Here is a 26,863-nt window from a genome sequence, read left to right as displayed (position 1 = left end):
ACAGATACTTAGTAGAAAAAAAAAAAAAGTGCCATTTAATTGATTTGGTAGCTGGACTTGTCAATATGCTGCAAATTGCGATTTATCAATATGAAAATAAAAGAGTCATCTTGGCATAGTGAGTGAAGCACTGAGGTTTTTGTTCTGATTCATGCAGCCAGCTCTTTCTGTGCCTCAGTTTCTCACCTTCAAATTGGGAGTAATAAATTTTGCCATTTATGTCAAGGGCATATTGAAAGACTCAGTGGGATAATGTCTATAAAACACTTTGATATTACTGGGAGAAGTGTCTTGTATGACCTCGGGGTATGTTTGAAATGACACTTCTCCAAGTAAAATCATTGTGATCGTTAACATCTATTAAAAACGTTCATAGGTCCTTATAACTTAGAGAATAATTGAGTTCAGGATGCACAGTCTTAAAAATTTGTTTTCTTTTGCAGATGCCTTTAAAAGTAACCTGTCAACATGTAAATTGGTATAAATTTTAGGAAGGATAGTTAGAAAATATATGTATCAAAAGCCTTGAAATGTACATATTCTTTTATCTAAGAATTTCTCCTGAAAATTTTTAGGAAAAAATACATCCCCATTAACAGGGGATTTGTCGCATAAGTTATGGCCATCCATATAATTACAATATGCTGCGACCATTAAAAAGAATGAGGGGGATATAAATATGTATATAATCTATATTTATATAAAACAGTATTGTAAGAATGCCCGAAAGCCTACATATTAATAGAAATAGTGATTATATATGAGTATACGTATTATGAGGCTTTTTTCCTTCTTTGTGTTTCTTTTGTATTTTTTACACAATAAGAGTATATTCCTTTTAGACTTCGAAAAACAGTAAAGCTACTTCCATTTTGAAAAACAAAAGCGAGTCACTCAATTCTTGCTTCCTGCTCTTGATTGCTTTTGCTTCTGGAAGAGTTATTCATTTCCTAACATACGCAAGTCCTTTGCGTTCCAAGTGACAGTCCTCAGGGTCTTCCATCTCTTTCTCCCAGAGCCCCTGTATTTTTTCATCCTGGGCTCTGATCCACTTTGCAGATCTCTTTCTCTCTTCAGTCTTTACCTTGCAGGCTCTGGCTCCAGTCTCTGTAAAGAGAACGTAGCCGCACAGGCCAACAATACCTCTGATGGTACCTTCGGTAGAGAGAAGTATTACTTCCTGTGCTTGATTTTTGAATCTTAGTGTTGTTGCTCCACATCAAGAGGTTTGAAAACTACAAATAAGAGATCAGAGCATGTTGAAAGCCAGTTTGGAAATGTTCCTTTGGCTCCTACATTGGTAAATTCTGCCCATGTTGGCTTCATCCTGACACCCTTCTGGTTCAGTTATAGCTTTCTGCAGTTCAGTGAGCCTCTTCCCGAAGCTCTCCTGAACCTCCTTCCTGAGGCAGGGTGCCAGGCTGTGAAAGCATTTCACACCGAAAGTAGGGGCTCTGCTTGCAAGGGACTTGGTGTTAGGTTTCTTAGGGAATGTATCCCTTCCAGGAAGAGATGACCCGGAATACCATGTGTGCACTAAACGTCTAGGCGAGGAATGAAACATCCAAACGGCTGGAAAAGCAACACATTTCCTCCTTGACCGTATTTCTGGCTCTTGTTTAGGTTTCTGGTTGATTTTGCGGTTTATATCTTTTAAAGTCAGTCTTAAAGATAGGTTCGTGAAGATAACTTGCTGTTTTATTGTTTACCTCTGGTTGTTAATTTAGTGACTGAGGGAAAAATAGGGCCATTATGGAACAAAAAGACCACCTAACACATATATAATAACTCTTATGCCCAGAATGGATCTGCCTTGAAGGGAAATGCTCTGCTGTATTCCTTTAGTTCAAATATAGAATAGTCACCAGGGAAGCTTGGAGACCCAGGTGCTGGTTTTATCATTGCCTTTGCTATGAGGCTTTATTTATTACTTGGCATAGAGTCTAGATATTTGTTTGGACATTAAATGGCAATAGAATATAAATATTACCTTTCTAATATCTGCATTTCTTTTTATTTCCAGTCAAAATGACATCATGTCACATAACCATTAAAAAAAGGAAATTAAAACCCCAGAAATATGTTAAAGCGCTACAGTGAGTCACTGAGCTATAAAAGCAGTGGAACTCTGCGCGCTCACGTTGGAATGGCACCCAAACCACTTTTCCCCTGATGTTTGGGAACACAACTGTCCTGCCTTTCATTTCCATTGTTTCCAGGGATAAGTATTCCAGAAGTTAAGGAGGACTGAGGAGTGTTTTCTCTAAAAGGCAACTCTGAAAAGAGAAAAATCAGTTCTAATAACTGAGAATGCATTTGTCTTGACTACATGGTTTTAATTTGCAAATAAATCCCCTTAAAGAGAATTTTCTTTCTTTGATGTGTTTGTGGATAAAAAAAAAAAAAAGAAGACAACTAAAGGCATGAAAAGGCCACAATTCACATATACATTTGGTAAGGATTTACCCATTACCAGATGTTTTGAATGAATTTTATAATCTTGTCATTATTAGTAGGACATAAAATCTAGTTGTATTATTCTGAATTTTCTTTGCATATAGCATTTCATGCTGCATGAACATTTGGACACTGTAAATAGCTTTGTATAACCAGAGTTCTTCTGTCTTGACCAGAACCTTGGTTGAAGCCCAAAGGGGAAGGGCTCTGCATAGACTGGTTCTGTATGGAAAGTTACTGGTTTCCTTTAGGGGAGTCTGAGATTGTGAGACTGGGTAGGTACCCAAAGCCATTTATAGGCTGACCCCACACAAGGCCACATGAAGTGGTTTGATGTTTTTTAAAAATATTTAACTAACTTTTCCCTTTTGAAAAGTAATGACTTTGATACAGCTGAGCCTGCCCCATGCATGGGTCCCTTACTTCCTCCCTATACCCATTCCCCACTATCCTGTCATAGCTGTGAGAGGACCCTTCTGAAATCTCAGCTGATACATCTGCCTACAAGCTTGCTCCTGTGTAGAAGCATTTAATCTTGCCTTTTGTGCATTTATAGGGAAGTTTCACACTTCCTGTAGGATATGTACACAGCTCCATGAGGTCCTACTGAGCTTACTCAGCTAACATGTATCTACCTCTAAGTTTGAACAGGACAGTGGAAGACATCTTGAATGCAAATCTTTGTGGCTCCGCAGTGGCCTGATCGCTCTATAAATCCACGTGGTCCTGTGAAGTGTAGTGTGAGCCTAGTGTCAGAAAAGAGGAGCAGGGCTTCCCTGGTGGCACAGTGGTTGAGAATCTGCCTGCCAATGCAGGGGACACGGGTTCGAGCCCTGGTGTGGGAAGACCCCACATGCCGCGGAGCAACTGGGCCCATGAGCCACAATTACTGAGCCTGTGCGTCTGGAGCCTGTGCTCCGCAACAAGAGGCCGCGATAGAGAGAGGCCCGCGCACCGCGATGAAGAGTGGCCCCCGCTTGCCACAACTAGAGAAAGCCCTCGTACAGAAACGAAGACCCAACACAGCCATAAATTAATTAATTTAAAAAAAATAAAAGAAAAGAGGAGCAGCGGTGGTGACCCACCATCTGACCATCAGGGAGGCAAGAGAACGGATTGCTGAGCAGGAGGGAGGCCTGGCCATGGGAGCTGGAACCAGGTTCCAACTCTACAATCATAGTAGTTCATTTCTGAGGTGAGATTATGTACACCTCTCAGAAAGTTTATTTTTAAGGGCTTATGTGACGTAAAACAGTGAATTCCTACCAGTGCCATCTGAACACTTGGTAGGCAGTAGAAATGATTATTGAGTCAATGGACAATTTATTATCTCGTGGAATGTTTTTAATGCCCTCACTGGTCCCATTTTATTATGCTGATTGAAAAATTGAGGCTTTTCTTCTTTGGGATTATGGATTTTGCTAAACCTCTGAGCCTCGCTTATTCCGTTACCACCCCTAACTGGTTGAGGAGAACACCCTCTCAAACCCTGTTGAAAGTGTGGGTTAGGTGCTTGGAAGTGGGGTGACACGAGAAGCTCTCATCATTGCATTCCTTTTGCAGTTAGCAGTTTCATCTGTTTTTTCTTTTTACAACCTAAGATACTCGTGCTTTATTTGTGGTTAATTATGCGCAGTTAAATTTTTTTCTTTCTCTCCTGGATTCTCGGAATTGTCTCAAGTTTTAGGGGGAAAAACTTGACTAGTCTCACTTCTTCTTCTGGTGCCCCCTGAGCCCTGTGCTTGAATACAATGAGGTCACTTTGTTGAAGGATTAACTTTATATTACATTCTTGCAGAGTAGATGTATGTCCCTAAGGTACGACTACCCCCACTGATGAAAACAAATATGCCATTCTTTATGATTCCTCCCCGTTACTCTCTCTGTTGATTTTCAGAGAGTTTATGAATACTCACATATTTATACAACTGGCCAAAAGTATACTACTTATTTTTCTTATGGTCTGTAATAACCTAGGCAATGTTATTAAAGGGTATACAGACCCTTTTTCAGGCAAAGTTTCTTATGTCATTACTTTAAACAAGCAGGTCAGATTCCATCCTGGGAACACTCTCTTGCTCTTAACCTTTTTCTCCGATTATAAAAGTAATATATGTTCATTGTGGAAAATGTAGACAATGCACAGCCTAAAGAGAAGGAAGAAAAGCACTTCAAGACTCACTTCCTAGAAATAACTACTGTTAGGCAGTTTATACACAGAAACCTTTTCTGTATTCTCTGTATATGTTCATTTTTTAAAAAAGTAACCATATTGCACATATGCTCTTGTAATCTGCTTCTTGACATAGCAATATATTTTATGCCAGTAAATTTATTTTTCCAAAAGCATTGCTTTTGAGGACTGCATCATATTCCTATGGGTGTGCCGTAATTTAACCATCCCCCTCCCTAGACAGTTAATCTGTTTTCAGGGTTTTTTTTTAAAGTAACAATCTCTATCAGATGGCCCCTCTCACTCAATAATTGGTTTAGTTTTTTTCTTTAGTTACTGCAATCAGAGAAATCATCAGGCACCTTTGAATTTAAGACAACGAACTTTGCTTGCATATCTTTAGCGTTACCTTTGTTTACAGCACTCGACAATGCCATTGTAATACTCAATATGTAGATTGAGGGCAGGTTAATATAGTAAAAAATACGAGTGTAGAGCAAATCATAAAGGCATGGGAAATAAATTAAAAGCCTTTGTCCCTCTACTGAAATATTTCCTCTCACATAGCATACTTCCATAGACTAGATGCTTATTTTTCTTTGAATAATGAGTTTAATGTATCTAATTCAATTACTCTTTCTGGCAGCAGAATGACTTCTCCTGAGCTCTTTAGCTATTAGTTCCATATGATATTTGAATCAGTTCTTTTAACTGTGGATACTGAATGTCAGTCATTCTGTTGTGAGTTGTTCCTATGGTCAGAGAAACATATCCTCCCCACCCCATACATCAGTCATTCAGTTAACAACTGTGGGTTTCTTGACACAGTAGGAATTAATTCATTATGCAAACAACTGAAGGGGTGGGTCAACAAGTCAAGTTTTATTGGTGGCTTACACTGAAAAATAAAACCAAGAATTAGAATTTTCAGGATGCTGAATCATATCTTCAAGTGTTAAAATGATACATTTAATTGCCTAAAGCTCTTTTTATGGTTAAACATCTTTGTTGGCAATTAGCATTATGGGTGGGAGATAGATGTGATATACAGCTTAACCTGGGTGCTCATTCCTGTCATTCTCGGGCATTTCCTTATTAAATACTGGGATTTTATGAGTCACAGCTTCCCTGTGTAAAGAATTGTATGGCTTTTTCTCTACAAGTCTAATTTGAAAAAAAAAGAATTTTTCTCAAGGGTTTAGAAAGTAATTCATGAAATGGGAGGAACAATAAATATTGTGCCTTAACTCATGTACCACTATAGAGAGATTTGGTACACCTGGGTGTAATTTTAGTTAATTTCCACAAGAGGCAGGTTGAAAGTTTACCGTTTGGAAGGGGGTGGGGAGAAGGTGGGGGAAATGGCTAAACCTCATATTTGCAAAAATGATTACATTGTCTTAAATGGCTACTCTATTAACAGCTTCAACAAGCATTGCATTTGGGAAAAAAGATCTTAAAAAAAGTTACCTGAAGTTCACTCCAACTTAAAATATACAAGTGAGGAAGAAGTACTTAACTCTGATTTATGTGTCTTTTGGAGGTGTAATTATTGGCTTTTTACTCACCTATGTAAAGCAATGTACTTTTGTAAATGGATTTGTGGCCACTTTATGCAGCCTTTTTTTTTTTTTTTTACATAAAAAGTAAGCACTGTCAATCAAGGAATTTTAAGGTTTATTTCCTCTTTAGAAATGATTGATAGCCTTTTAGATTTACAAGTTGACAAGTTAAAGGGTTCTATTGGTATAATTATGTACTAAATTCACAGTCTTTCAATTTAAATGTCCTTTTAAAACCACAAGATTATCATACCTGTATTTTGAAAAGTGGGCCAGTCAGTTTGGGTTGGTATACAAATTGCTTCCATTAGCCTTGGGACCTATTTGAATTTAATACAGTTTTTTAAAGTTAGTAGTAGTATGGATCTTACTTTTAAAATTTAGGTTAATGGAAATGCATTTTAAGTAAAGCATGTGGCAACTTGTTTTCTAAATGTATAGCTAAATGTCAGAACTACAAAGACTGTCTTTTTATTCAGTATGGAAGAAAATATGTGGTTGAGTACTTTGGTTACATGAAAAAAGAAAAGAAGAAAAAAACCCACTCATTACTGAGAGGAGATGGGGGATGTGGGTGGAGGATGGAGCCGCCATCTTTTCCTGGTCAGGCGAGGAAAGCTGGAGGTACTTCATATCCTGGGGAGGAATTTCAAAAGAGATACACCAGAGTCCACTTTGTATCGAGTTGAATTTAAGGATGCTTTGAAGAAGGTGTAGTCAATATGGGTACAAGAAGGCCCACTGTCTCCAAATATTACTACAGGTTTGCTCTTCTTTTAGTCTTTTAAAAAAATTCTTCTTGGAGAGCCAGCTGCTCTGAGCTAGTGCTCCGTAGAGGTTAGCCTTTTCCTGAAATAATATTGACATTGGTGAATCAGTCTTTCATCTTAGATATGAGGGTGTCGTATCAAGGGCACTTTCAATACCTGTCTCTTTTCGGACTCTTCCAAGGGTAGAAGAGGCTTTCTGGCCCGAGGAGATCTGGTCTCCTCTGCCCCACCACACTTAATTGCTCCCGATGGCATTGCGATACTGTATCAGCTGAGGTCCACTTGATATTCTGTAGCTAAGCAAGTACTTTTAATTCTGCTCTTTATACCTGTAGATACCCTCCAGTGTTGTAACTCAAGCTTCTGACTAAAGGGAATCCTAAAACCTCACACCAAGTTCCATTTTACCTTCCATTTTCAACACTGTAAGGAATATAGAATTTGGCCAGAAGAGCAGAGTTTAGGACCTGCGACTCATGTTCTTTTGAGTGAGTCAGTCCCCACCAAAAGGGATCATTTGTCCAATCACTTTATGATCTAATTCAAGAGTCTCAATGAAACTTTCGACTTCCCAGTTATTTCTGCACCATAAGTATTGCAAATCATGTGCTGTTTTATTTCCTGAAATTGTTCTAATTGTACGACTTCTTCATTGCAGCACTCAATGAACCCACCATCGATTATGGTTTCCAGAGGTTACAGAAGGTTATTCCCCGGCACCCTGGCGACCCTGAGCGCTTGCCAAAGGTAGGATACCTCCTCTTTGGGTTAGGGTCTCTGGAAACACGGGCTCAGGTGATTGGCAGAAAACTTTGCCGTTGATACAAGTTAGTTCATAGATAAGCAACTCAATATTTTTGTGCTTTGTGTGTTTAGTATTATAAGGTAAGCAATAATCAAATTAGCAAGCACTTATGTGCCAGGTAATGTTTTACTTATATCATGTCATTTCTTCCTCTAAAAAACCCTCTGAGGTTGGTGCAATTACCACCTCTATTTTAGAGAAGAAGATAACCAAACAAAGAGAGGTTAAATCATTTGCCCAAGGTCACACAGCATGTAAATTGCTAAACAGAGATTCAAACCTCTAAAGCCTGGCTCCTAAGTCCAGGTTATTAATCATTATAGCGTATCAGTTCTCAAGAGGAAAAAGAACATTGCTTTTCTACCCCCATGAGGATCTTTACTTATTTCTGGTGAGGGGAGAACAGCTAGAGCTCAAAGGAAAGCATATTGGCACACCTTGCACCGGGGCTACTAAGACATGAGTCTGTTCCCTCCAGAGGCATCCCACCTAAGACACAAGTGGGAGAAATTAGATACAAATTCAAGGTAGAGCAATATATGTCATACAGCAATGGTATTAATTGCCAATGCAGAAAAAAAGGAAATGCACAGTTATTGGTTTCTATTCTGTACCTGTTGTCAATGTTGGGGATATTCCTATCTCTCTACCCAAGGAACTCGGACGCCCTGTGGGAGAGAAAGCCAAATACAACGCCATACAAAACAGAAAACAATAGGTACATTTAACAAAAGTGCAACCAGAGTTCTGGGAGGACTCAGAGGAGAGAACAGTTAAATGCTATAGAAGTTCAACGAACGGAATTGGTCGAGCTACCATTCACTGTTTACTGACAGCAAAATGAAATTTCATTTACTACACAAGTAAAAATTAGTATAAATTAAATGAGTAGAGGAAAGGTCCTCTCCATGCCACAGCAAGTCTAGAGATATGTCATGTCCAGGTCTGTTTCTGCTCGTAATACACTTATAAAAATGAAGTTGGCATCCTTCCTAGCTCAGCGAACCTCTTTGGGCGATCATTTCATCATCACATCTTACCTGTGGGCCCTGCTGCACTGAAGCGGCAGGACCACTGTCAGAACAGGCCTGTCCAGGAGAAAGCTGCCCCTCCCCGCCGAAACTGATGCACAGATGTGAGGGGCTGGGGGGTGGGTATGGGGCACTGCCTGCCCAGAGAGAAGAAGAACCGTGACAAGCAAATTCTGCCCTCTCCTAGACCCCAGGGGAAGACCCACAGAGCCTTCAGTCTCAACCCTGAGTTCCCGTAACAGCCTCACTTCCACTGAGCGCTGTTCACCTTAAAAAAGCATCTTGAGAGCATTTCACCTGAGGAAGAAATCATATGATGTGTCGGTCTGTACATATCCTTGTCTTTGAAAGGGGCCTCCATCTTACACCTCCTTCCCTTTCACCCTGACTTATTCTTGGTGAGCAATTACAGAATCTAACAGTAATAGTGAACGGCCCTCTGCTTCCACAGATGGGTGTGCCATGAAGAGCATCACCTTTAGGTTCCTGTCTGGCAAGAACCCAACTCCCATGCATTTCCTATGGGAAAATAATCGGTAATTTTATAGCACGAAGATGTAAATAATGTGTGTCCACCCAATGGTGGGAAGAAGCCATGAGGGCATTGCCAGATTCTTCCCATTGTTTCCATTTGGGGACCATTTTCACTTTCATTTTGGCATTTGATGTCCCTAGAGTCTGCTGAAGGGACTGGAGAGCTCTGTGGTCTGGGTCAAAATTCTTTCTCCCCGCCCCCCAAATTCTGAACCTCTCTGTGCCTCAGTTTCCTTGTCCGTCAAATGGAGATGGTAATACTTCCTACTTTTTTGGGTTGCTTTAATCACTTATTTAGCAGTCCACAAAAGGTAGCTATAATTATTTGCCAGTTGAGTGAGAGTGGGACCCTGGCTTCTGAGAGCTCTCCTACCCAATCTCTGCAGAGCAGGAAGTCCTGATTCAGGTCAGCAGTGGAGTGTATGGTTTATCTTCTGTGTCTCGGTTTCTTCATCTATAAAATGGGGGTGAAATAATCGTGCCAACTTCACTGGGATCACATAGGACAAAAAGAAGTAATCCTGTGGGAGCCTCAGCATAGTTTCTGGCCCACAGTTGCCACTCTATAAATATTGATTGAAAAACAGGAGACAGATTTGGTTTAATGGCTGAGGTCTACAGCAGCCAAGCAATACTTTTCTTATTCATAAAGAAAGGAGAGAAACAGGACTATATGGTTGAGTTTTGTGTATTTACTTTTCATAACATTTTCACGGCTGCACATCACGTTCAGAAATGTTGAACAAATAGCACAGGCACGTGTCACTTTGTCCCCGGTGGCCTGATGGTGAAATTCCCAGCCCCGTTTTCCTGGGTTTGGGAAGAGTAATCAAGGACACAATGGGTTTGTGTGTTAAGGAAACACTCCACAGTGTGCATCCAGCCACTGGACCGTGCGAGGACTTTGGCCAGAGCCCACCACAGGAAGCTCTCTGTGTGACTCAGATCAGAGTGGTGTCCTCTTGGCTCCGAATGTGAAGGTGGAGTGAGAGTTCAAGAGCAAGGTCAGGAAGTGGCGGATGGAGCCAGCACGAGGTATTCCTGTGGACCTGGGAGATTTATAGTCCCGCTGTCCATTGTTAGGGGGATGAAAACGGGCTCCGCCTTTCTTAGAATCATGGTCAGTGTTTGTAAAACAGGAGTGTTTTAGTGAGCCATGGACCACACACCTTAAAAAACAAACTCCACTTTATTAAACCCATGTGTTTGCGAATAGACAAAGCTAGATTCATACAACCACCCACATATTCTGTCAAATGAAACTGCTCCAAAGACCAAGCAGACAGCTTTCCATAATAATATGCCTTTGTATACTGGCTTGTGCTTTTTCAAAGAACTTGTACATGCGTTGTTTTATTGGAGCCCCTCTTGTGAGAGAAGTCGGGAAAGCAGACATCATTCCTAGTTACCAAACGAGAAAACAGGAGCAAGCCGAACCCTTCTCTGTAAATTATTTTGTCCCTGAAAGCCACCATCAGTGATAGTTGCTGTACACACAAATTTAAAATACTATAATTATGCCAACCCCAGGTGTGCTTTGGTTTCCTTTTTCACGTGCACGTGGAGAAGGGCAGGCGAAGGTTTTTCAGCTGCAGCATTCCATTCTGTGTCATACAGACAGACGTGCCTTCCTCTCTGGATCCTGGCAGGAGGGAGAGGAACATGTGACCAACTTTGGGGCAAAGGTTGACTTTTCTTATAATGTAGAGGTGCGGAGGATGGGGACTGTGGTCGGTCAGAAATGCTGAGATGCTGAAATGCACGAGGCCATCCAGAAACACTGAACAAGGAGCTGTCTCTGTTTTGAAGGCCAGAGGTGTCTCTGTCCCCTTTCGATTTGTAGTTGTCTTCCTGAGTGGTCAGTGAGCATTAGCACAAAGGCACCGAGCTTGGCTGGCATTCCGTGTGTTTGCAGTGAATCCCAGGGAACAGGTAACCTTTGCGTCATGCCCTCGATGTGCCTGGCACGGCTTTATCAAGGTTTTTGAAGGGTATTGAGGCCAAGAGAGTGGGCTCTCAGGTCAGATGGACGTGGATTTTGAAAACCACTTGCACTGCTCCGTGCACGGGACTCACCCTTCTCAGCCCGTTTTCTCCTTTGTAAAGCAGCTGTCCTGCAGCATGGCTATTGGGCGTTAATGAGATAATGTACGCAACGAGGACTCTCTGGCATATAGTGAGACTTCAGTAAATGGGGGCTACTATTCCCTGCAAGATGGGTACTCCCCATTTCACAGGGTCAGAGTTCCCAGAGGGCTGGTGGCATGCTACCACTCACAGCAAGCATATGGGAAAACTGAGATTAGCACCTGGGGCCTCCGGCCTCACTGCATCAAGTTCCCATTTCCCTCCCAGGTCTGGAAACCCAAATACTTCTGCCTTGAGGTGACTGGTTTCTCTCTCCTGTCTCTCGCCTAACCTCAGCCCCTTCCTACTCAAATACGCACCAGCTTCTCTCATTCCCCACCCAGAGGGGTTTGCGTGGGGACCTCCACAGGGCAAACGTGTTTTTTCTTCCAGAGCCAGTCCCTCTTTTAGAGAAAATAAGGCAGTTTGAGAAGAGTAACAAAGGCGGCATTTGTGTGTTTTGCTTTATGGAGCTGAAAATATCTGGTAAATTGATCCGGTGGGAGTAATAAATACACATTACTTTATCTTGTTCTTCATGTCCTATATCCCTGAGCCTTGATAGAGCAACACCACTTAATAGACTTAAAAAAGAGTAATTACACTCATTGGTTGTGTGATTTTTCAGCCCTCGCAGCCCTGCCTGACCTTCTAATTTAGCTCACCGCGTCTAACTAATGCATTTATATTCATCTTTTATGAAGCATGTATAGTACAGAATTGACTTTAGAGCCTTTTTCAAGCTGTCCTCCCCGGTTTCCAATCTGGTGAGCAGTAAGGAGAATGGGAACCCTCCATCTCCCTACGTCCGCACCTATAGATAACCCATACACATGGCTCACAGCATTTTCTTTATCCTTTATGAAACATAATAAAAAGTAGTTATTACAGTTTTCGTTTAAAGCTTTTATACATTCTAGCATTATTTACAGCTAAACACGCAGGCAAAAGATGCGAGTGTTTTTAAAATGATTACTGTTAATGTTTCTGCTTGTCAGAAGTACTTAAATTTTCCTGCACTTTGTCTAAAAACTTAGTACTGTTGCCTTTTAAGAACAACACATTTAAAGGATCTTGCAAGTCAGATTTGCAAACACTGCTGACAGTTTGTGATGAATGATATTGCAAAATTTGCAAGATGTTTGTCATTTCGCACAGCTGACATATTAAGGAACAGATTAAGAAACGCGAAACCACTATGGAAAACAACCATCCCAAACAAACCTCAACCAAACCTTGAACCCAGAGAGCACACGCACCAGAATCTCTCACCCGGGTTTTCTCTCCCAACTTCCCACTCAGCCAGTGGAACCCAATTGTTCTCAGTGCATTTTCTCTCACCATATGGTCTCCTCATTACCATACACTAAGAGTCCATATGGGAAACTTGTGAAATGAACTGTATTCATTTTAACTGCCAGATGAGCAGCCTTTTGCTTTGCAAGCTTAGCTTAAGTCATCTGCTGTCTTCGTGTTGTTATGGCAACACGGTACCCATAAAAAATTCTAATCTACTGTAAGTGATCACAGCATTTTAAGTGCTTGCCTATAACTGCCCTCAAAGGGGAGGAAGGAGGAGGGGGTTATCTTTGCCCAAGGAGCAAAGGGTTGTTCTTCACTCCAGCAGGTGTCAGTAAAGAAGCTTGGTGACGTGGAGAGTGAGGTGCTGGGGGGTCCGTGTAGCAGGTGTAGTAGATGTGATGGTAAGGGAGGTGGATTGCAGAGGGATGGATGGTAGTGAGGATGGACTGTAGACCCTTTGGGTGGGCTGAGAAAAAACACTGACTGTCGGACACCATAGTTCTCCCAGCAGACACATGACTCTGCTGGTGCGGTGCACCCCACCATGAATAAAACTCAAGGTTCTGAACAACAACATAGGCAGCAGTTCCTCGTGGTAACTTCTGCACTGGCATGCAAAAAAAAAAAAAAAAAAAAAAAAAATCCCAGCCTCCTCTTCCTGTACACGGGAATTAGTCATTTCTAACTCTTAATGCTAATTAAGAGTACCTTAAAGTAATGGAAGTAGGCAGCAACATCCTTAAATATAAATCATTTTCACCTCCGCAGGCCACATGATATGTTTCATCTCTGTCGCTCTATCTGTATTGAAAGTGAATGTTTATAGTCTCAGTTCATCAGTTCACATTAGCCTCATGCTGAATATTTAAACACAGAACAATTTGAACACACCACGAAGGAAGGCAGTGACTGCACTTTCATTTGGAACAGCAAGGGCTCATCTAATAATAATTTAGTAAATCAGCCATTTAGTGGCTCGGTTGTGCACTGCATTGTGCCAAATATTATTCAGTTCCACTGTACACTTGCAGAATTGAAATTCAGCCTCTAGTCACAGGCACTGTTTTTGCTCAATGGAGAGACGAGACCCAAAATCACCCTCCCTAAAGAGCGGTCGTGTTAGTGATTTATCATAAATACAGAGCTGGGGCAAAATAAAACTGGAGTCGGCTGTATACCACGTATTCTAATTATGCTTTTATTGTTTTAGTCTTTATGCAAAGACTATCCGTAATTCAAAACCTGCAGTTGCATCAGTGAAAATACACATAAGAAATTTTTGCATAACCACATTGCCTGTTAGCAGAAAAGGGGATGACTAAGGGTTTCAGAAAAGGTTAAAGAAAAACCGTGCATCTTTATCTTCCACACTGTGACACTGGACGTGCTCTCTCGTCTTACTCATTTATTTTTTTTTTTAATTTCAAGAAAATCTATTAACATTTTATCTGGGAACCAAAATGACTCAAACAAAAAAATATAGCAACAAAAGCAAATCATGCAGTATATTCAGCTCTTAGGAAAAGAATGCTTGAGTTTGATTCCAAAAACCATTTTGTCTCTGCATTTTCTTGTCAAAAACACACACTATGGAATGCGGTTCTTTTTCCCCCTCTCTCCTCTGTATCTGCCGGAAAACTCACGGGCAAATTCCACTTCCCCATTTTGATGATATGCTCAGTTTAGGGGCTTGGTAGCCCCTCCTACTTATGCTTCTTTCATCAGGGGAGTTTAGCCTAGTTCTGTGCACCCTTGAAATTGTATATAGAATTGTGTGCGTGTGTGTGTGATGAGTATGCACACACATGCATGCACATACGCACATATTTTTCTGGGGAGTGAGATTATAGCTTCATTAAAAAGGCCATGACCCCCACAAAAGTTTTAATTCTCACTTTTTTTAGATTATTTATTTTATCTTTAACTGACTCTGCAGTAAGTTACTCTGTCGTTACTGAATCATGCCCGATTTAGAGATGAGAAAACTGAGGCTCAGAAAGGACCACTCACACAGCTGTCAGGGGAGGCTTTCTACCTCACCGGACATCCTCACCATTAGTCTGTTCAGAATCTTTCCCAGTGTTTTGCAGATAGGATTGCACCTCAAGGAGCACTCAAAGCATTGACTCTAAGAATGCATATAATTTGCCCAAGTTTTCTGGAAAACAAGTGAGGGTTATCAATATTCTTGCTGCCTCTTGCTCAGTAAGCACTCACTGTGTGTCTGCTGAGCCAGATGCTGGTCTGAACCGTACTTTACAGTTGAGGAAACGGAGGCATGCATTTACAATGCTAAAAAAATGGCAGAGCAAGGATTTGAGCCAACTCTATTGGACTCCAGAGCCAGTATCTCTAAGCACTGATTCCTAGAATTAAGAAAAGGGAATTTTAAGAAAAAAGGCAATTTTGTAAACCAATTTTTAAAAATCCCTCAAGCTTGGCCAGAGGGGGAAGGGGAAGGTGCTAGCATAGACTGAGGGTAGCTCACAGATGGCTTAGCCAGAGGGAAGTGGCAGTAGGAGTTAAAACACACACACATATAAACCTGGGAGATAATTCTCTTTTTCTTTAGCCCCAGAGTCATTGCTGTAGGGACTCTGTAATAACAGTTACTCCAATAGCTGAATTCCGGAACCTCCTTCAAGTTCTTTTAGCACTGAGCTCTTGACAAGGGGGGGACTAAGTTTAACCTTTGTATCACACCCCGTGTACAGGGGCTTTGAATATAATTACTCATTAGTTCAAGAAGAAGTCACAGGAGGAAACAGGGGCTCATTTCTCCTCCTAACCACCCAGCATCCTCCTCTTCAAGACCGAAGCCCTTAGAAACAGAGACACTAGGAGGCCTCTGGCCGTGCTTACTATTTTCAGCCTTGAGTAACACTTCAATTAACCACTGGAGTAATAAGAAGTGAGCCCCAGCAGTCTTGAGGCAGTGGATTTTAATTGCAGTTATAGTCAGGACCATCAGTAGAGCCTTGGGAATCATCATTTACAGATACCGTTCTTCTGGAGGTACATATCATAACTGATGATGTTCAACAATTTAAGAAACCAAAAGCAACTCTATTTTCGCCTTCCTTAGATATCGTTAAAGTCCAGTATAGTTCCAGCCTGCACATAGCACTTACTCAAGTTTAACTACATGTACTTGTCCAAAAATATAAATATACACATACATTTGTATACACACACCCCAAACACATACACAGACATACAGGGACATACATACGACAGTAAGTCTCTTTGTTCACTCAGTGGTCCTTTTACTTTCAAACTAGATATTTATTGTCCTTTGCCCTAGGGAAAGGGAAGCCACAGCCAAAAGACAAAGAGAAACACAAGTGGTTAATTTCTGGCTTTTGTGTTTCTAAGAGCCCAGGCCTTGGCAACTTAAAAGAGTTTCAAGGGTAATTTTGACTCTAGGCAGTTTTTGTTTCATGTGCTGACTTTACAACCTAGCCCTGAAAAAGCCACCTCTGTCCACAGCCTTCTCTTTAAGCAGAGACTTTCATCCTGATCAGAAAGTCGATTTCCAAGGCCACTCAGCAGGATCTAACCCAGAGCGTTGGTCTTAAACCAGTACAATGAATTGGAATAAGAAGAGCCAGCCAGAGGTTACCAAGTTCAGCTCTGTACCTCCAAGCAGGTCATATTCACAAGGGGGCAGACACCATTTTTCACTGTATTTGTGCCGGGAAGCACCCCAGGCTCCCATTCACCAATTACCATGACACCATTTAGAAGAGAATGCCAGGAGACCAAAAAGAGGGGGAAAGCCATTGTCATCACTCTTCTCAGGAATACCTGGCTTCACAATTTATACTTAACTGCTGACACTTGAAAAGTCAAACATTTTGGTGAAATGAATCAAGTGTAGTGTTTCTTTTATGAGATCCCCTTGCAGGAAAGGGAGGTTTCGCACCTCGTGGAGACCAAGCTTGGTTATCCATCATAGTAAAGTCAGCTGTCCTAGCCAGCTTCTCAGAGGTCACGCGATCGAATCAGCAGCTCTTACAACTATATTATTGCTTACGGAACAGTAATTGAGGCACCAGATAAAAATTACCTGGTCTAACAGGCAGTGAACAATTTTCAGTCAATAAAATTATAAGCCAAATCATTCATTTCATAACACTCTGGCTAATTTATTTGTTGACCTTTTAATTTCCATAGCTCTTCAGTGGTATTAACTGCAACTCAGACAAAATCTCTTGTTCATTTCACTTTCATTGATTTTTTTTTTTTCTTTTTCCCATTGAGGCAATAACAGCTGCCTGAAAACAGCCTTTTCCTTTCCACTGTAAAAGTCAGTCATGTAAGTTAGTGTGTCTTACGTTGATGTAGCTGCGTTAGCTCACAACCTACCTTAATTTCATGTGATTCAGAAGTCTTCCACGTTTGTAACAAAGGCAAAGCTTTTGGGCGCGTCTCCAGCCACGCGGCACGATGATACCTAATCATATGTTTGAGAAGTAAGAGGGGTGTCATCTAATCTGAACACAAAATCAACTTTAAAATTAGAGGAGGTTCAGAAGCCCCCCCCTTCAAGCCCCTGCATTTTCTTTAGACTAGAACACTTTCAATGCCTCTTGTGTGAATAGCAGTAGACCCTTGTAAAATATTTGATTCCTTTGTTTTGAATATTTCTGCAGATTTTGATTATGGTTTGAATTTTATGTTTCTTTAAAGACTATGGGCAATGAGTGTGCACTAGAATGTTCCTTCAGTAAGCTTCAGCTGAAGCTTCTTCTATAATAAAATGCTATGAAGTCTTCAGAATGCAGGGTTGTAAAATATAATTGTTACACATTTGGCATTTTATGCCTCCCTAGAACTAACCACTTGCTACCTACACCTCATCTATGCTCCTCCTTTCCATTTCAATTTACTCTAAAGTGGTCCTTAGCCATAATGAGAATGCCCCTTTCAGCGGAAACATGTTTAATTATATCCATGCTAGATGAGAGTGACTCCTCTCGGTCATAGGGCTTCTGAGTAAAGCGTGTTTAAAGTGTGACAATAAAGGTTTCTAATGATCTGCGGTAAGCTCTTCGAGAAGTTCATATTACCAGAAAAAATGAAAAATTTAAGGAATGTCTCAGAGGATCGGAAGCTAAACAGTGCTCAAGTATTATTTTGGTTTGTTTTACCCCTTCCCTCACTGCCCTCATTCTATGATTTTTTAGGATGCAAAGTCTACCACTGTGGAATTTTCCATTTGGCTGAATAAACACAAAGGAAGTTGGGACATAATACTACCCTCCACAGAAATACCTCTCAGTCAACTAGTATTTATTGCATTGTACATCCAGCTCTGCAGGATATGGGCTGCCAGAAACTTCCAATCACTTTTTCAGCTTTTAGACTTTCCAATCAGTAGTTTCAGAAGCAAGTGGGGAAAGAGCTAGAAGTTAAAGGCTAGTAAGCTGAATATACTGTTTAAAATTTGGACCCAATAGTAAACTCCAACGTGAGGAGGTGAACGGATTCAGTGCTGATTTCAGTGCCGATAGGTGCTTATCGACTTTAAATCAGGAGTGATTTTGCCGGTCCTCTTCATTTTGTATTGCTGATATTTGAACCCACTGTATCTTGAATCTCCTGATAGGGCAAAGTAGAGTGGTGATAAATGGGCGACAGGGCAATGTGCAGTGACAGGAAAGTATTGTACTTCTTTCTCGGGAATCACCCAGGTCAACTTGACTTTGATAATTGATGTTTACGTTTAGCTTCTGTTTTCTTCTTCGTCCCTCAAAACATTATTTTCTAACTGAGGGAGCATAAAGCCAAGCACAGGTTGTCTTCCCAAATTACAGAAGCATCCCTGGGCTTGAATTTTATGAGGGAGTTCCCAGAGTCTCAAAATCTGATCCTGAGATTTGAAATTATAATGTTGTGTTGGTAAACGGGTACCCATCTGGCTTTATGAGTTGGTCTACATGTGCTCTGAATGAAAGAGAGTTCAGGCCATCTCGCCTGCTCATCTGGGTTTGAATGACTCAAAACATGGAACTGGGTTTATAAACGGGCTCAGTATTGGATGGTTAGACAGCCTTCCCATTCTCTCTGGAAGGCTAGGTGGGCCCGGTGAATATGAGATTATTAGCAACACATTTGAGATCAGATGCTGCAGAGAAGATTCACATGGAAGGTGATTAATCCTCAGCGGGTTTACTGTCATGAAATGGAAGGAAAGGTGAATGAGCCATGTCTGCATATCAGACGTGATATGCCTGGTTCCTAAGAGTGTGCAAATACCTAAGTATTTCTAAGAGCCTAGGAGTATAGTTAATAAAAGGCTGACGTACATCAAGACAAACCTCATGTTGTTAGCAGCCTATAACTTGAGATAATGTCTGTACCCGACATGATTCATTATATTAATCACAAAATTAAAATGTAAGTACAAGCCAGCAGGAGTGAAGGAGCAAATTCACTTAAAAAAAAAAAAGGGGTATTAAAAAACCCCCCAGTGATCAAGACTTGACCTTTGGGAATTTATATATTGGATTTAAAGGTCTAGAGCCAAATGGAGCACCAAATTTAAGTCTTCTGCTTTTATAAACTATGCCAAATACATGACTTGGTCATTTCCTCATGTAAGTTAAGCACGCGCTTTTAAAAATCAGTAATGATCTTAGAATGAGCTCTTCAACAAGAATTTCTCAAGGGCTGTGGTTTGCTGAACATAGTGCTAGGGGCTTAGAGAAGGAGATTAGGACCTCCAAGAGCCTGTAGTCTGGTTGTGGAGATTGTAGGCTCACACATTTAAGACCAGAGCAAAATGACCCCACAGTGTCCACTTCTGTGCAGTGCTGGGCAGTGCATTCAGCACTGTTTTTCAGAGGAATGAGAGAGGTTAGGAGCTGGGGTCTCAGTGAAGGTGGAATTAGTTCTGATACGATAGTGTAATTATGAAGAGCTCAGGCTCTGATGTCTAACAGGCCTGAGATTGAATCCCTGCTCAGCCATTCATTAGTTGTGTGACGTCAGGGCAAGTTGGCGGACCTCTCTGAGTCTCAGTTTCCTCGTCTGCCAAATGGCAATACGGAGTCTCACCACAGAGACTGAATGAGTTAATGTTTCCCTTTCCATAAACAACAGTTATGTTTTCCACTACTCTACCACCACCACCAGCACCACCTTCATTATCAGGCCCTAGAGGATGGGAAGATATTGTAAATGGGCACAGACTGAAGCCAGCTTCCCAAATAAAGGCAAAATGAGTAAAGGTATGGAGATAGGAAGGAGCCCAACATGTTACTTCCAGGCTGGAGAGAACTAACTAGCCCAGAATAGAGGGCAGTTCTTCAGATGTATAGGGAGAGGAGATTGGATAAAGAGGATAGGACCAGATGGTGGCGGAAATCTTTTGCAATTCCCACAGAACGCTGTACCTTAATTCTGGGAAGACAGGGTGCCTTGAAATGTGCTGGAGAGTAATATCGGTGTGTGACTGCTGGGACAAGAGAAAGTTCAAAACTTATTTGCTAATTGATTGGGTTGCAACATACGAAGTAAAGCCAAATCTTCTCTCTGCATTTGTAGCCCATTCAGCACTTTCATTATAAAGGTTCCAAAACATGGTAAAACTTGTACCAATTATACTTGAACTGTTTCTCGAACCCCACTCATCCTTGAATCTTCTAGTGTTTCTACTAACTCTAAGCAGATTTAGTATGGTTCATCCATTTTTTTTTTTCCTCTCCAGATCTCCATTCACATAATCATCAGTCGATGGTCATAGCAAGGCAGGTAAAGACACGTTTTAATTGAGAAAGGAAATAGGTCAGCAAAGAGTTGTTGCAGTTTTTAAGGACTATACATTTTCTCTTTCTTTAAGAGAGAAGAAATCCAAAGCCATGAAAAGAAAAATAGTCTGACTCAGGATGTAGGTTGGAGAACAAGCATTAGCTCTATAAGGAGACTCTGAGGCTTTTCACTATTTAGGGTACTGGTATTTGTCTTCTTAATTCCCCAATGGGATATGTATTTTTTTTAATCCAAGGATAGGATTAATTATCTTGGAAGAGTCTAATCTCTACCCTCATGTTTTAGACCGCAAGCAGCGAGACGTTTTAAACATTATGAAAAGAAGAGACAATCTCTCCTGACAAATAAATGCTTTGAAAAATTAGATATTAGTACTTGTCAAGTGCTCTCTCTTTTCAGAAATATTAAAATTGCATATTAGAATGGAAGGATCCTTACACGATGCTCCCTCCTAATGTCGCAAAAAATAAGACTTTAGGAACAATTTCAGAGACAAAAGATTATATGAAACATCCAGCTTGTCCCCTTATGGGAAATTTCTCTCTTTAACATCCCAGGCTCAATCATTTCCTAATGTGAAATTACAGAATTTTCCAATTACCATATAAAACTGCAAAAAAATTACACTTGTGACCACCGAAGAGATAGCATATACTATCAGTTTGATTTTAAGAGGCATACATCTTTTATACTACCTGTCATTTTTATAATGCCTTTTACAAATTTAATCAATACATTTTAACATTCTATATACTTTAAGTGCAATATACAATAAATATTCAAGTTTCATCTTAAACATGCTTTAGCCTTTAAATTGTTAAAACTGCAGTGCCCTTTCAATCTACTTACATAATGTCATAAAATATACATTTCAAGGTAAATGAAGTCAGCTACTTCAATTTAGTCCCTCAAACTGGTAGTAAATGAGAGGTTAACACTATGGTGCCAAAACCATTATTGAGTAAATTTAGCACCTTGGACAGCTCTGTAAAATCTTTATTGCTTTCCTGACCTGCTCGTCATGTTCTGTCTGTGTGTTCAGTGGCTCTCAGCTCTGATTGAAAGGCAATATATTAGATCCCCAACACAAACACGCTTGGGGGCTAGTTCACTGGGAGCATAATGACATGGAGGTGAGAGCAATTTTCTGGTCACCGAAATCCAAGCACCTTGCAGGTCCGCTGCACTAACTCACAGAGGACCCAGAAATTTCCTTTCTCCTTCCCATTTGCAGAAATAACTAATGGAAGCTGAATCACATTGGCAAAGCTGAGCCAAAAGTGGACCCTCCCTTAAACCCCACAGCTGATACCACGATGAAGGACATTTTAAAATAGGCGAGATATCATTTAAGGGAGTCACTTCCAGGACACAACATCAGATTCACGCACTGTCCTCAAGACTGCTGGTCTGAAGCAAGGCTGGCTGCTGACCCACCTACAGTGGCAACGTGCCTAGTAGAAAGCATGTCCCGGCTCTTTGTATTGAAGGAGGCGGCAACTCTAGGAAGTGAGATTCACAAGCTTCATTTTCAGAGGATTGAATGGTGATGGGAGCTCTGGGTACTGAATAAGGAGAAAAAGGAACACTGTAGATTATGTTATTGAAAAATGTTATCACCAAAAATATATCAGTTTAAAATAATACAGCCTACACTGATAGTTGGAATTTTTCAGGCACAAAAACTTCAAAGATCTTGGAGTTTATTGTGGAGTTTACCTTCCCTCACCCCTGGTTCTGTGAAATTAATTAAAAGAAGCAGCACTGCTCTAAATCCTCAGTGATACTGTTCCAAGATTGAAGTTTGCAAGTGCAGTTTCTGACTGCACCTTATCTTGCTTTTGACAGAGACTTGTATTTTTTTTTTCCCTGAAATGAAAAGAAAAATACCTTCTCTGCCAAGCCCAAACACTGGCATAAATATTTATTTGAAGAAATAAATGAATATAGACCCAGAGAAGTCAAATTTTGGTAAATAAACGAACCTGATCCTGTTTTGTTTTCATCTTTCCTAAGAGCCAGATAAAGCCGTGAGGTTTTAGTGAAGGCAGCACAAGCTGATTGGATCTGGGGATAGGGTTTACTGTGCCCATACCATAGTAAATTATTAACTGCTGTTGTCAGACAGCACTGCAAACAAACAGTGGTAGATTATCTTGTAGCTTGCATTAAAAAAAATAAAGAAATTATTTCAGATGTATTGATTCAAACCCCATTGATTATATAATGTTTTTCACTCCTTATATGAAAAATAACAGAACTGTTTTATAAATGGGGTCTAGCAGCTTAAGGCAAGCATAAATGTTTATTGAGAACTGAAAACCCCTCTATCTCATTTTTGAATTTAGGACATTATATATGTCACAAGTAGTTACTGCAGTATGACAACTATTTTATCTTATAGAGAATTTAAAATCGAAAAATGCTAATATGTATCTAAAAGCGTGTCATTTCAAGAGTTGTTCAAGAATTTTTGAAGAGGCTATGGTGACAGCAAAATGAATGCAATTATATCCCTATTTTCTGATCAGCGTCTGCAGTATGTGAAAATTGAACAGCACTGCTTCTCCATGCAGAAATCTATTGTGTAAAATGTTTAAAGTTAAACTTCTTTTTGAAACTTTACCCACAGCAAAAAAATTATAAACATATCTTCTTGCAAATCACTTCTGATAACCACACCACGCCTTCATGTTTGCTCCTCTGATAAACCTCCATTTTATTTGTATCAAGCTTAACTTTCCTTTTCACATTCCAGTATAAATGAATCTGCAGAAAATTAGGGCTGAATGAAGAGGGAACGATTTCTTGTGGTTAGAATGAAAAAAAATTACCACCACACACATTTTTGTAGAGCACCCTATATTATTAGAAACAAGCATGCTAGCTAAATATGGAAGCCCACCTAAATGAAAAGGAGACATTTTTTCTTCACCTGGAGTGAACAGTGGAGCATGTATCTAGGAGGAGAATGAATGAGCAAATGGGGAAAATGACAAACAATACTGAAGTAGCAAAGAATTGCTAGAAGAGAAACAGACTCTGCCGGTCATGAAAACTGGTGCAGAGGGAGCTTCCAGGGGCAGGGAGAATTCTTTTGTGAGAACCTCTGACAAAACAGTGCATTGCCCCAGTAGATGGGTTTACTACATCGCTCCCTTATATCATGACTCTGCCGTGCAAGGGAGATAAACAAAAGAAGTTGAATGTTACATGCTTCTAGTTGCTGAAGATTGATTGGACATCTCTTGAAAATGACCTGTCTGATAAGGTCATGGTTCCTGGAATAAGCAGTTAAGTGCAAAATAAACACATCTCAGGGATTCATAACATGCACCAACTGACATCCATCATAGTAATCTAGTAAATGACCTCGCAATTGTATTCAGCAATAAACATATGAGTGCTTTATCGTGCTTATGGCGCACTATTGAGTGATGTATTTTATCTTGCAGTACCAATGATGCTCACCTTTTGACTTGATTAAGTGTGTACGTGAATAGGGATACATTGGTGATTTAATGCCATTCGGGGGTTCTTTTAAAGCAGTGCGTTGGCAAAGGATGGCCAGAGGAAAGTGGTACGTGATCATGTGAAAAGATAATGACATCCTGCCTTCACTCAGAGGATTGTATCTGTTTTTCTCCTTGACAGGAAGTGATACTCAAAAGGGCTGCAGATCTGGTGGAAGCGCTGTATGGGATGCCACACAACAACCAGGTGAGCATAGTGGGTCTCGAACCTTCCACATGCAACTGAAGTGCCTGGAGTCCTTATTAGAATGAAAAAGTATGAAAAATACAAAAGTTCTTGCACGAGTTCAGTGTATAAGTCATTCGGACCTAACGGGTTGCAAGGCCATTCGCGTCTTCTCTCTTCTTTTGTAAATCTTTTAACGCCTTTTCTAGGGAATAACTTTTTCTTATGAGAAAAGGTACTTTATTTAAAAGGACTCTTCTGTGGGAATGTAGTTCATCACTGAAGAAGAGAGTTACCGGTGCTGGGTTTTATTCCTCTCAGGTTTTCAAGAAAATTTAGGAGGATAAGGGGGATTTAATTTCTTCTCCTAAAAAGGATAATGAGGCCTGAATATTGTCTGCTTCTATTTCGTAGAGCAACTCCACGTATCTGACTCAACTTGCTCAGGAAACTGAGTCTGAGAAATCCTCCTTCCTTGCTTGTGTCATTTGAATCAATGTCTAAGGGACACAGTCCCATTAATACTCAGGGACACAGGTCATCATGTAAACTTGCCCTTAACTTCATCTGGGGAGATGAGTTGCAGGGTGTGTGTGTGTGTGTGTGTCTCTGTGTGTGTGTGTCTCTGTGTGTGTGTGTGTGTGTGTCCCCAGAGTTCTCTGTGTTACCTGTGGGGAAGGAAAGCCCCAGGTTGCTGTCCTGTACTGCGAGGTAGTATAGAGGGGACTGGCTGAGTTAATGGGCTTTCAGAGTCAGACAAACAGGGTTATGCAGCCCAGCTCTCTCCTTAAATAGGTAAGTGTCCTGAAGTGAGGTCTTGGCCTCTCTGAGCCTCAGTTGCCCCATCCGTGGTATGGGCGTGATGATGATGAGACTGAACACCCAGGTTGGTTGAGAGGGTTGCAGAAGTTAGTGCCGTTAACCACGGAAAGCCCTAAGCACGGCCTGTAGTAAACACTTGGAACGTGGTACTCCTGGGAATCTGACTGGGCAGCTAAGGGGGATGTTCCTCTTACTTTTCAGGAGATTATTCTGAAGAGAGCAGCTGACATCGCAGAGGCCCTGTACAGTGTCCCCCGCAACCACAGCCAGCTCCCGGCCCTCACTAACACCTCGGTCCACGCGGGAATGATGGGCGTGAATTCCTTCAGTGGACAACTGGCTGTGAATGTCTCCGAGGCGTCGCAGGCTACCAATCAGGGTCAGGAGCCCCACTCTTCCCCTCCCCATTTCCCTGCCCCTTCCCAACCTCAAGCTACCCCACCCCCATTTATTTGGCACAAAACAGTGTTTATTTTTAAAAAGGCTTTTTTTCCCCCCCAAAAGGGGAGATTCCTAGTCTGTGTGTATCAGATATTACTGTAGAATTTTGGTTCTAGCCATCATGTCTGGTAATTTGTTGGCGGTGCTAGAAAGAATGCATGCATTTAGTTACCTCACCATTTGACTTTTCACTGTAAACCATGAATGACAGATCACAAGGAGGGGTGGAACTGAAGTTCTGGAGGGGCCAAAGCACATCATCCTTGCCCAGGGAGTAGGAACCGGTTACCTCCAGGGTATTATGTCTCTTAGATTGGGATTTCTGTTCCCAAATGATAAGTGATTGATAGGTCCTGCATTGCCACTTCTCACAGGCCCGCTAAGTATCTATGCTCTCCTGCGAAATGTGTCTTTTGCTCGCTTCCCATTTTAATCACGGAGCTAGCACCACCAATCCAGCCATGAATCACCTGGCCCCTTCCCTTCAGGATGCAGCGATGGGGCAAGAAACAGAGACCTTCCTTTCCCCAAGCTTCTCAGACCCGCCACCCATCCGCCACCCACCCAACCTCATCCTTGGTTTTGCCCCCGCCCCTCAGGTTTCACCCGCAACTCAAGCAGCGTATCACCACATGGGTACGTGCCGAGCACCACCCCTCAGCAGACCAACTATAACTCGGTCACCACGAGCATGAATGGATACGGCACTGCCGCCATGTCCAATTTGGGCGGCTCCCCGACCTTCCTCAATGGCTCAGCTGCCAACTCGCCCTATGCCAGTAAGTAGAGATGTGTGTCCTGTGTTTCTGCACATTTTTGCTCTAAGAACTGGGCGTCGTGCTGTGTGGCCCACTGTGCAGGTCTCCCCGGTCCCCAGTCTGAGGGCCCCTGCCCCGCCAGGTGATGGGACCAAAGCCAGCACTGTCCCCGGCAGGAATCTCTGCCCTCCTTGCTCACCGTCCTCCCCATCTCCCTCACAGAACTCGGCTGCAACCCAAACAAACAGCAGCGTGATGTCATTGCAGGAACCCAGGCTTCCAGTCAGATGGAGTTGCGTTTGACTCTTTCTTCTACCAGTTGCTGACTGGTGGCTGCGGGCAGGTTCATCTCCCCTCTAAACCTCAGTTTTCTTTATCTGTAAAATGGGGAAGGAACCAGTACCCGCTCCCATACAGTTGTTGTGAGACTTGGATAAAATAATGCACGTAATGAGCTCGTCCTGAGGCCTGGCCCATAGGAGACGCATTCAACAAATCTAGGTACTAATCATAAGGACAGAATGATAATATTAGGTGGTGCTGGTAGTGTAGCATACTAACAACTATCCAAACTTGAAATCTCTTTTTTTAGTGCTTGGAAAGTGT

The 26,863-nt window shown here is 41.4% G+C and overlaps 1 protein-coding gene across 8 annotated transcripts in view; it reads left to right on the top strand.

Annotated features, from left to right (window-relative positions):
- EBF1 (EBF transcription factor 1) overlaps positions 1 to 26,863 on the top strand; it is a 413,301-nt gene that overhangs the window by 372,515 nt on the left and 13,923 nt on the right. For all 8 annotated transcript variants that reach the window (XM_060144143.1, XM_060144141.1, XM_060144139.1 and 5 more), the window contains 4 exons: positions 7,621 to 7,709; positions 24,192 to 24,257; positions 25,260 to 25,437; positions 26,099 to 26,278. In XM_060144143.1, coding sequence (XP_060000126.1) covers positions 7,621 to 7,709; positions 24,192 to 24,257; positions 25,260 to 25,437; positions 26,099 to 26,278 — 513 coding nt within the window. The remainder of the gene's footprint in view (positions 1 to 7,620; positions 7,710 to 24,191; positions 24,258 to 25,259; positions 25,438 to 26,098; positions 26,279 to 26,863) is intronic.

Source organism: Lagenorhynchus albirostris, chromosome 3 (genome assembly GCF_949774975.1).
Source record: "Lagenorhynchus albirostris chromosome 3, mLagAlb1.1, whole genome shotgun sequence".
NCBI lineage: Eukaryota > Metazoa > Chordata > Mammalia > Artiodactyla > Delphinidae > Lagenorhynchus > Lagenorhynchus albirostris.
Note: the sequence above shows the minus strand (reverse complement) of the source record. Positions and strands in the feature narration are given on the sequence as shown.